This window comes from Pieris napi, chromosome 5 (assembly GCF_905475465.1).
Source record: "Pieris napi chromosome 5, ilPieNapi1.2, whole genome shotgun sequence".
Lineage (NCBI taxonomy): Eukaryota > Metazoa > Arthropoda > Insecta > Lepidoptera > Pieridae > Pieris > Pieris napi.
Window position 1 is genome coordinate 2,087,630 of NC_062238.1, and position 12,306 is coordinate 2,099,935.

Here is a 12,306-nt window from a genome sequence, read left to right on the forward strand (position 1 = left end):
GAAATCTCAAAAATAACAGTATTTCTCCATCCATATTTAATGGATGTTATTATAGATATAAACCTTCCTCTTCAATCACTCTATCTATTAAAAAAATCACCGCGTCAAAATCCGTTGCGTAGTTTTAAGGATTTAAGCATACATAGGGACAGAGAAAGCGACTTTGTTTTATACTATGTAGTGAAGACGACATTTAGAACAAGAACTTGACAAATGTATATATCCTGTATATTTTTTAATATTTAATGGCGTTTATTTCCTAAATCAACTGTTAAACCCTAAGTATCCAATTAAGGATGTGCAATAAAAAATGATAAAGCGTATTACGCCATAATCCTTTTTCTAAAGCTAAAACTTCCTTTTTATGCTCTTGATCCTTTGAAAATCGTATACCACGGCAATTACTGCGTTTATGATCTTCATATTTGTGGCCCCTAAGATGTTCCTAACTGCTGAAATAGGTAGAAAACACTAGGTTCGATGAATATGGAGGATGTCCCATCAATTCGAAGCCAGCGTCTTAAATGGCAGCCATCGAAACTCTACCTTTGTGGGTGTTATTGTCTGCGTAAAGTGTACAAAAAAATGTTTAAAATGCTACAAAGTATTTATTTCCAATGAGATGTTAGTATCGATTGTAAAACATACGCATGTTTCTCCATACCACAGCCACCAGACAACAAATCGATAAATATTATCTATAATAAAAGGACTAAATCTGAGATAAAAGCAATTTTGGGACTTTTATTTTAGCAGGATTGTTTCTCAATGACCTTTAAGGCTTTCGCTATACGAATAGAAATATTTCGGTGCACGATGTCTAAATTGATTTTCATTCTTACTCGATAATATGAGATTCGATGATGCTACGGGTAAGAGTTTTGAATTTCGTCGCAAGAATTTGATGATACTGACTATGCAGGAGTCTGGGGGACCTTCATTGGAACACCTCCAAATGATTTTATATGGATGATATGTTATAAAAAAAATTATATAAAAATAAGTTTTTATTCCAAGTTACATTTTAGTTTTTAATGAGTGTGTTGATGTTCAAGGTAGATGCGGAATTCGCCAATATATTCAGAAAGCCGCGAAGTACGAAATAAAAATGCCTTTGTACATGCTAAAACATCATACATTTTGAGATCTAGTGTGGTACACAACCATACAATAGTCCGTTTGCATACAAGACTCAGTTGATCGTATGATAAAGTGCGTTTCCGACTCTTCGAGAAATGTTACTACGGACAAGTTTTTGACTAGTCATGAAATTGCTAAATGTTTAATGCAGAAACATAAATTAACTATAGTTGGTACACTAAGTGCTTATAAAGCTTGCATCATGTTTGCCTGGGCTATTTCTGGCATTCTTTTACTATCCAAGGAGCATGTCACCATCACTATTTATTGAACACCCCTCGTAATGTATAGAGATGATATTATGTTATAAGAAAGTTTAGATAAAAATAAGTTCTTATTCCAAGTTACATTTTAGTTTTTAATGAGTGTGTTGATGTCCACATTTTAATATTTCATTCTCAATTGTGACAATGAAAGCTCTGCATCCAGTCTTAGTACAAGTCCATCTCTTTTTAAATTCATTGCTATCCCGTTTTTGGAGACTGAAGTTGAATCCTTGATATTGCAACATTTCGTTGCCTTGTCGCGATACTACGAAGTTTGGTTTTTCTAAAAAAATTATTGTACTGTAGTACGGATATAGAAGGACACATATTTGACTGTAATATTTAAAAAAATAGTATTAGTATAATACTGATTATTTTTAGAAAATTAATAAAACACATTTAGAGAAAATTTATTTTAATTTATAAACTTTTCATATTATTAGAGTCTTACAACAAAATTATCATAAAAAGTATTACAAATTTTAACTTACCAATTGTTTCTTGTCAAAAGATGTCTGACGTTTACTAACAAAACTAGAAACAGTTCGACAACGAGATCTACGATTCAAACAAACTAAGCGTTTAACGACTATACTTGAGTTTGGCTACCAATTTGATATCAATAACGAAATAGAGAGTTAGAACATTTAATGTTAAATTATTTCGACATACAGAATTTTTTTTTGACGCGTAGGGGACGCACATCTAGCTTGTTTACCACCTGCTTTTTAATCATGATTGTGGTAATTACAGACTTTGACAAGTGTATAATCAATTGTGACAAGAAAAGCTTTACATCCTCGGCTATGCTTCGTACATCGCCATCTCTTTTTTATATCTGTACTTTGACTCCTATGTAAACCAAATTTATATCCCCTGTATTGGACCATTTCGTTGCCCCATGATGACATAATTATTTTTAGTTCATCTGAAAGAGACGAAACTTTTATTAGATTATATTACGTGACCGTGTCGATATCCAGCTTTAATATCTATGGATTTGAGTTTTTATAAGAAAACAATGTATTTTATTTATGTAGTAAAATTTTCCAATTTTCACAATTGGATTATCTACAGAAATCACGTATAAAGCATTGCAGCGATAATTGTTATGGGGACAGTTGAGTATATGTAAGAAAAGATGTAGGTATTGATTTAAAGCATATTTAAATAGACTCCTGTATGGTCAATTCCAATAGGCTACTGGTAACCCATCACGCTACGACATTTTTTTGATTTTTTTTTGAAGGTAAGTGGCCAGTATCACTGCGTAATTTTAGATAAAAACTTTTTTGTTATAAAGCAAAACCACGTTAATAATAAATTTTATATCTATAAAATTCTCGTGTCACTATGTTCGTTCCCATACTTCTCCGAAAAGGCTCAACTAATTCTTTTTTATGCATATTCAGTAAATCTGACTATCAGCTGCTATCTATATTTAAAACCCCTAAGTGATAAGGTATATAAAGGATACCCCCAATTTTTTTTTTTTTTTTACTTTAAGGCTATCGCTATAGGAATAGAAATATTTCGGTGCACGATGTCCAAATTGATTTTCATTCTTACTCGATAATATGAGATTCGATGATGCTACGGGTAAGAGTTTTGAATTTCGTCGCACGAATTTAATGATACTGATTATGCAGGAGTCTCGGGGACCTTCATTGGAACACCTCCAAGTGATTTTATATGGATGATATGTTATAAAAAAATTTAGATAAAAATAAGTTTTTATTCCAAGTTACATTTTAGTTTTTAATGAGTGTGTTGATGTCCACATTTGAATATTTCATTCTCAATTGTGACAATGAAAGCTCTGCATCCAGTCTTAGTACAAGTCCATCTCTTTTTAAATTCATTGCTATCCCGTTTATGGAGACTGAAGTTGAATCCTTGATATTGAATCATTTCGTTGCCTTGTCGCGATACTACGAAGTTTGGTTTTTCTAAAAAAAATATTGTACTGTAGTACGGATATAGAAGGACACATATTTGACTGTAATATTTAAAAAAATAGTATTAGTATAATACTGATTATTTTTATAAAATTAATAGAACACATTTAGAGAAAATTTATTTTAATTTATAAACTTTTCATATTATTAGAGTCTTACAACAAAATTATCATAAAAATAATTACAAATTTCAACTTACCACTTGTTTCTTGTCAAAAGATGTCTGACGTTTACTAACAAAACTAGAAACAGTTCGACTACGAGATCTACGATTCAATCAAATTGAGCGTTTAACGACTATACTTGAGTTCGGCTACCAATTTGATATCAATAACGAAATAGATTAATAATAAAGCGTCTGCCACTCCGTCTAGAGAGTTAGAACATTTAATTTTAAATTATTAGGTCATACATAAAAAAAATTTTGACGCGTAGGGGACGCACGACTAGCTTGTTTACCACCTGCTTTTTAATCATGATTGTGGTAATTACTAACTTTGACAAGTGTATAATCGATTGTGACAACAAAGGCTTTACATCCTCGGCTATGCTTCGTACAGGACCATCTCTTTTTCATATCTGTACTTTGACTCTTATGTAAACCAAACTTATATCCCCTGTATTGGACCATTTCGTTGCCCCGTGATGACATAATAATTTTTAGTTCATCTGAAAGAGACGAAACTTTTATTAGATTATATTACGTGACCGTGACCATATCCAGCCTTGCATATAAAAGCTCAAATCCATTGAGGATTTGAGCTTTTATAAGAAAAATATTTTATTTATGTATAAGAGAATTTCCAATTTTCATAATTTTATTATCTACTGAAATCACGTAAGCATTGCAGCCATAATTGTTATGGGGATACATCACTTCTTATATCCCGAACTTCTAGTTACCATATGCATACTGAACATATCCTTGATAGCCTGAATCATGGTCTTGTCTTGTATAAAATTCTTTGAGTATATTTGAGAAAAGATGTAGGCATTGATTTAAAGCATATTTAGAATAATAATTATTATAATAAATTGTAAAGTAAGCTAGACTTTACTTTTATGTAAAAAGCAAAAAATAAAGCTTACCTAACCATACACCAGCAAAATTAATACATAAATAATCTCAAATATTGGAATAGCGCCGTTGTTAAATGGCACATGAAAGCCTACAAATATAAGTTCAGTGGTTTATATAGAACATTTTAAAAACATCATTTAATAGGTTAAATTTAAATGAATTGTTATGTATCTGAAACTATATCGGTGCTGTCGGGTCTGCCCCAAGGATCAATTCTAGGTCCTACTATTTGCCTGATTTATTAACGATATTCCAACTTATTTAAAAAAATACAAATATCTCTTTATATAACGCACTTATTAAATTTAATATGACGCACACCAACAGAACTAAAAAATGCACGGTTTTTTTAAGTCCTTCACGTCTATTACAAATGTTAATACTACAGTAATCCTTTGAAGATCACCTATCACTAACTTAACTATAACGTTAGAAAACTATGGGATCGTCTACACTTGCGTGGGCTGCTGCAAACGTATGAGGCTCGTTTAGTATTACCAATATTATACAATGAATCTTCGAAGTAACTTCATTGATCTGATTTGATTACTTAACATTCATACTTATACTAAAGTTCTTTCAAAACTTTTGTTTCTGTGTAATTCTTGAAATAAATAAAAGTATTTTATAGCCTACGGCTTGTTTTTCCGCTACGAGTAATGTCCACGTCAATATTGTAATTTATTTAACACAAGAATATTTATGATAAATCTATACAATAAGTTAGAATGCGTGTTCACGGTTAACAGTCTAACAACTAGGCTACTGCTCGGAAATAAACAGTTAATACTGCTTGATTCTTATGTATTTAATGCGTATTCTAATACAAATACCATACATACATATAACACAAACACTGTAAACAGACTCCTGAATGGTCAATTCCAATAGGTACATACGGGTAACACATCGCGCTACGATTTTTTTTTAAGGTAAATGGCCAGTATCACTGCGTACAACACCATGTTAATAATAAATCTCTATATATATAAAATTCTCGTGTCACAATGTTCGTTCCCATACTCCTCCGACACGGTTCGACTAATTCTTATGAATTGTTTTATGCACATTCAGTAAGTCTGAGAATCAGCTACTATCTATATTTCAAGCCCCTAAGTGATAAGGTATAAGGTATATAAAGAATACCCCAAAATTTTATTTTATTTATACCTTTAAGGCTATCGCTATAGGAATAGAAATATTTCGGTGCACGATGTCTAAATTGATTTTCATTCTTACTCGATAATATGAGATTCGATGATGCTACGGGTAAGAGTTTTGAATTTCGTCGCACGAATTTGATGATACTGATTATGCAGGAGTCTCGGGGACCTTCATTGGAACACCTCCAAGTGATTTTATATGGATGATATGTTATAAAAAAAATTCGATAAAAATAAGTTTGTATTCCAAGTTACATTTTAGTTTTTAATGAGTGTGTTGATGTCCACATCTGAATATTTCATTTTCAATTGTGACAATGAAAGCTCTGCATCCAGTCTTAGTACAAGTCCATCTCTTTTTAAATTCATTGCTATCCCGTTTTTGAAGACTAAAGTTGAATCCTTGATATTGAATCATTTCGTTGCCTTGTCGCGATACTACAAAGATTGGTTTTTCTAAAAAAAAAATCACTGATGTACGGATTTAGATGGACACATATTTGACTGTAATATTTAAAAAAATAGTATTAGTATAATACTGATTATTTTTAGAAAATAATAGAACACAGAGAAAATTTATTTTAATTTATAAACTTTTCATATAATTAGAGTCTTACAACAAAATTATCATAAAAAGTATAACAAATTTTAACTTACCAATTGTTTCTTGTCAAAAGATGTCTGACGTTTACTAACAAAACTAGAAACAGTTCGACTACGAGATCTACGATTCAAACAAACTGAGCGTTCAACGACTATACTTGAGTTTGGCTACCAATTTGATATCAATAACGAAATAGATTAATAATGAAGCGTCTGCCACTCAGTCTAGAGAGTTAGAACATTTAATGTTAAATTATTTCGACATACAGATTTTTTTTTTGAAGCGTAGGGGACGCACAACTAGCTTGTTTACCATCTGCTTTTTAGGTTTAAAGAACTTTATTTCTCATAAGAACTTAATACTAGTTCGCTTACAATGAGATTAGTGATTAGTACTTAATTCTAAATTATATAATATTAGTAGCCTCTAGAGCGTTGGAAACATTACACTGATTACAAATAATCTTTTAGATTTCTTTTGAAGACATTCATATTATCGCACTGTTTTAATTCCTCTGGTAAATTGTTGAACAAATGTGCTCCAACCAAACCAGCATTGTTTAATTTTTGTAAAAGCTTTTGATGACTCACAGTGTCAAACGCTTTTTTCAAATTAATAAAAATACCTAGTGCAATATTTTTTTGGTCAATATTTGTTTTGATTTTTGTGAATTAATCAGTCGCTGCCGTAAGAGTACATGATTTAGCACGAAAGCCATATTGTTGTTCGATCAAAAAATGTTTTTCGCTTAGATAATTGTTCAGGCGGTTATATAAAACTCGTTCAAAATTTTTTGATAAAACAGATAGGACCGACACAGGCCTATAATTGCTAGGATCAGTTCTACATCCTGATTTGTGTATAGGATTGATCTTAGCAACCTTTAGTGTGTCGGAGAAGATATCTTTGTGTAAACAAACATTTATACAATTAGTTAACCTATCAACAATAACACTTTTTAGGCATTTTATAGATTTGGTGCTAATACCATCCAAACCGGTGCTGGTGTTGCTGTCGAGATCGTCGATAATTTTTGAGATTTCGCGCGTATCGCACGGCGAGAGCTTATCTAACGATATGTCGTGTGTATATCTAGGTTCGTCCATCAGAATATTACCAGTGTTTACGTGATACTTGTTAGGTATTTTGTAAGCCAAGTTCGAGCCTATTGATGAAAAAAATGAATTAAATAAATCACATATCAGGTTACCTTCGGTGATGGGGCCCGAGTTCGACATTAATTTTGGAGGAGCACTTTTGTCCTTTACTCTGTTCAATGCTAAGCTATTAATAATCTCCCACATTTTTTTTAGGTTGATTGAAGTTGTTATGAAATAAGTTGTGATAATATTTTTTCTTATGTTTATTGATAAGGGCTTTCACTCTGTTTCGTTCTTCATAGAATTTTTTGTGTAGGTTAATGTCGTCCGGGTGATGTTTAGTTTGTTGCCACCAACTGTTACGTAAATTTATTGAATTTATGTCTCTGTTTATCCAGGTTTCCTTTTTAATCATGATTGTGGTAATTACAGACTTTGACAAGTGTATAATCAATTGTGACAACAAAGGCTTTACATCCTCGGCTATGCTTCGTACATGACCATCTCTTTTTCATATCTGTACTTTGACTCCTATGTAAACCAAATTTATATCCCCTGTATTGGACCATTTCGTTGCCCCATGATGACATAATAATTTTTAGTTCATCTGAAAGAGATGAAATTTTTTAGATAATATGACGTGACCGTGTCGATATCCAGCTTTAATATCTATGGATTTGAGTTTTTATAAGAAAATAATGTATTTTATTTATGTAGAAAATTTTTCCAATTTTCACAATTGGATTATCTACAGAAATCTCGTATAAAGCATTGCAGCGATAATTGTTATGGGGACAGTTGAGTATATGTAAGAAAAGATGTAGGCATTGATTTTAAGCATATTTAAACAGACTCCTGTATGGTCAATTCCAATAGGCTACTGGTAACCCATCGCGCTAAGACATTTTTTTGATTTTTTTTTCAAGGTAAGTGCAAGTTTTAAAGGTATCACTGCCTAATTTTAGATAAAAACTTTTTTGTTATAAAGCAATACCACGTTAATAATAAATTTTATATCTATAAAATTCTCGTGTCACTATGTTCGTTCCCATACTCCTCCGACACGGTTCGACTAATTCTTATGAATTGTTTTATGCACATTCAGTAAGTCTGAGAATCAGCTACTATCTATATTTCAAGCCCCTAAGTGATAAGGTATAAGGTATATAAAGAATACCCCAAAATTTTATTTTATTTATACCTTTAAGGCTATCGCTATAGGAATAGAAATATTTCGGTGCACGATGTCTAAATTGATTTTCATTCTTACTCGATAATATGAGATTCGATGATGCTACGGGTAAGAGTTTTGAATTTCGTCGCACGAATTTGATGATACTGATTATGCAGGAGTCTCGGGGACCTTCATTGGAACACCTCCAAGTGATTTTATATGGATGATATTATGTTAAAAGAAATTTTAGATAAAAATAAGTTTTTATTCCAAGTTACATTTTAGTTTTTAATGAGTGTGTTGATTTCCACATTTGAATATTTCATTTCCAATTGTGACAGTGAAAGCTCTGCATCCACGGTTTGTCATTGTACAAGTCCATCTCTTTTTAAATTCATTGCTATGCCGTTTCTGGAGACTGAAGTTGAATCCTTGATATTGCATCATTTCGTTGCCTTGTCGCGATATTACGAAGTTTGGTTTTTCTAAAAAAAAATTTCACTGAAGTACGGATATATATTTGACGTTTATATTTTAAAAAATAGTATAAGTATAATACTGATTATTTTTAGAAAATTAATAGAACACATTTAGAGAAAATTTATTTTAATTTATAAACTTTTCATATAATTAGAGTCTTACAACAGAATTATCATAAAAAGTATTACAAATTTTAACTTACCACTTGTTTCTTGTCAAAAGATGTCTGACTTTTACAAAACTAAATACAGTTCGACTACGAGATCTACGATTCAATCAAACTGAGCGTTTAACGACTATACTTGAGTTTGGCTACCAATTTGATATCAATAACGAAATAGATTAATAATGGAGCGTCAGCCACTCCGTCTAGAGAGTTAGAACATTTAATGTAAATTATTTCGACATACAGAATTTTTTTTTTTGACGCGTTGGGGACGCAGCTTGTTTACCACCTGCTTTTTAATCATGATTGTGGTAATTACTAACTCTGACAAGTGTATAATCGATTGTGACAACAAAGGCTTTACATCCTCGGCTATGCTTCGTACATTGCCATCTCTTTTTCATATCTGTACTTCTACTCCTATTTAAACCAAATTTATATCCCCTGTATTGGACCATTTCGTTGCCCCGTGATGACATAATAATTTTTAGTTCATCTGAAAGAGACGAAACTTTTATTAGATTATATTACGTGACCGTGACCATATACAGCCTTGCATATAAAAGCTTAAATCCATTGAGGATTTGAGGTTTTATAAGAAAATAATGTATTTTATTTATGTAGAAGAGAATTTCCAATTTTCACAATTTTATTATCTACTGAAATCACGTAAGCATTGCAGCCATAATTGTTATGGGGACACATCACTTCTTATATCCCGAACTTCTAGTTACCATATGCATACTGAACATATCCTTGATAGCCTGAATCATGGTCTTGTCTTGTATAAAATTCTTTGAGTATATTTGAGAAAAGATGTAGGCATTGATTTAAAGCATATTTAGAATAATAATTATTATAATAAATTGTAAAGTAAGCTAGACTTTACTTTTATGTAAAAAGCAAAAAATAAAGCTTACCTAACCATACACCAGCAAAATTAATACATAAATAATCTCAAATATTGGAATAGCGCCGTTGTTAAATGGCACATGAAAGCCTACAAATATAAGTTCAGTGGTTTATATAGAACATTTTAAAAACATCATTTAATAGGTTAAATTTTAATGAATTGTTATGTATCTGAAACTATATCGGTGCTGTCGGGTCTGCCCCAAGGATCAATTCTAGGTCCTACTATTTGCCTGATTTATTAACGATATTCCAACTTATTTAAAAAAATACAAATATCTCTTTATATAACGCACATATTAAATTTAATATGACGCACACCAACAAAACTAAAAAATGCACGGTTTTTTTAAGTCCTTCACGTCTATTACAAATGTTAATACTACAGTAATCCTTTGAAGATCACCTATCACTAACTTAACTATAACGTTAGAAAACTATGGGATCGTCTACACTTGCGTGGGCTGCTGCAAACGTATGAGGCTCGTTTAGTATTACCAATATTATACAATAAATCTTTGAAGTAACTGAATTAATTACTTAACATTCATTCTTATACCAAAGTTCTTTCAAAACTTTTGTTTCTGTGTAATTCTTGAAATAAATAAAAGTATTTTATAGCCTACGGCTTGTTTTTCCGCTACGAGTAATGTCCACGTCAATATTGTAATTTATTTAACACATAAGAATATTTATGATAAATCTATACAATAAGTTAGAATGCGTGTTCACGGTTAACAGTCTAACAACTAGGCTAATACTGCTCGGAAATAAACAGTTAATACTGCTTGATTCTTATGTATTTAATGCGTATTCTAATACAAATACCATACATACATGTAAGCACAAACACTGTAAACAGACTCCTGAATGGTCAATTCCAATAGGTACATATGGGTAACACATCGCGCTACGATTTTTTTTAAGGTAAGTGGCCAGTATCACTGCGTAATTTTAGATAAAAACTTTTTTGTTATAAAGCAAAAAAACAACACCATGTTAATAATAAATCTCTATATATACATATATATAAAATTCTCGTGTCACAATGTTCGTTCGTGCATATTCAGTAAGTCTGAGAATTAGCTACTATCTATATTTAAAACCCCTAAGTGATAAGGTATAAGGTATATAAAGGATACCCTTAAATTTTATTTTTTAGATATTTTTTTTGTTTTTATTTTTTTATGATACATCATACAAAAATACATACAACCCTTAATTGTTAAACCTCTACGATCAACCCTTATTTTTTATTATAGTAGATACCTAGTTATTTTTATTGAACTAAAAAAATGTCTCCTAGAAATAATATACATGGCAAAACGACGTTTGCCGGGTCAGCTCGTTTTTATATAAAACCGTTCATCACGATAGAAATGCATTTTCATACCATTTTGTAACTTTCTTTCGGCGCCGACGACAACTACTAAGACGTATTCCAAGCAGTTTTGGTAAAGAAAAGGTTCTTAAATTATTTATAATAAGAAGCTAAGTCTCAAAATACTGGGACATGTCAAGTATGAATAAATGGTCTAAGATCCCGCTATACAACGACCTTCACCGAGATGCTTATTTAATGAAACGTATTTTATATTTAATTTAATATGTCAATAAATATAATCCATATGGGTTGTCTAGCAAATTTCAGTCCAGAGTATGTTTAATTAATAATTTAAAAAAAATATTTTTTGAAACATTTCACCGGTATGATTATTAGATAAATTCTATACCAATCGAAAGTATGAAGCCCATAGAATATGCAAACTTTATGCTGCCCATTCTTTTCCGGTCACAACTATCGGGTTGCCAGGTATAAACAGGTAAATCTGTACTAGCATTTGCAACGGTCTGTTTATTGAATGAAATTTAAATGAAATTAAAGATTATTTTATTCTGAACACGGTGGAATAGGGTTGGCTGCGAAAAATCAGTCCAGAATTGCGGTTGTCGAATTTTAAAAAGTAAAATATTGCTCCAAGTGAATGTGTGCGACTGAGAGGACCCAACCGACCATCCCATGCGATAGAAGAGGACACAGCAAAGCAGCTGTTTAAAGTCCGCCCACTTAAACAAAGAGAGTGCGCATGCTATTTGGGCTTGGAAAAGAAAAGGATAGCGATAGACTCGTATATACTATGCATCATTTTGGAGTAGTTTATTATTTAAATAGAGAAATAGTTATTTAATTTTTTTTAATCAATTAATTATTTATGTGTATATTTTTTATGTAACACTAAAGTATATATACATCTTTAGTAA

The 12,306-nt window shown here is 31.3% G+C and overlaps 1 protein-coding gene across 8 annotated transcripts in view; it reads right to left on the minus strand.

Annotated features, from left to right (window-relative positions):
• LOC125049347 (protein tramtrack, beta isoform) overlaps positions 1-12,306 on the minus strand; it is a 357,718-nt gene that overhangs the window by 122,294 nt on the left and 223,118 nt on the right. The window contains exon 5 of one of the 8 annotated variants that reach the window (XM_047648569.1): positions 3,155-3,355. The exons of the other annotated variants lie outside the window; for them this stretch is intronic. Coding sequence (XP_047504525.1) covers positions 3,165-3,355 — 191 coding nt within the window. The 3' untranslated portion in view covers positions 3,155-3,164. Of the gene's footprint in view, positions 1-3,154; positions 3,356-12,306 lie in introns of those variants that run through there. 8 annotated transcript variants of the gene reach the window in all.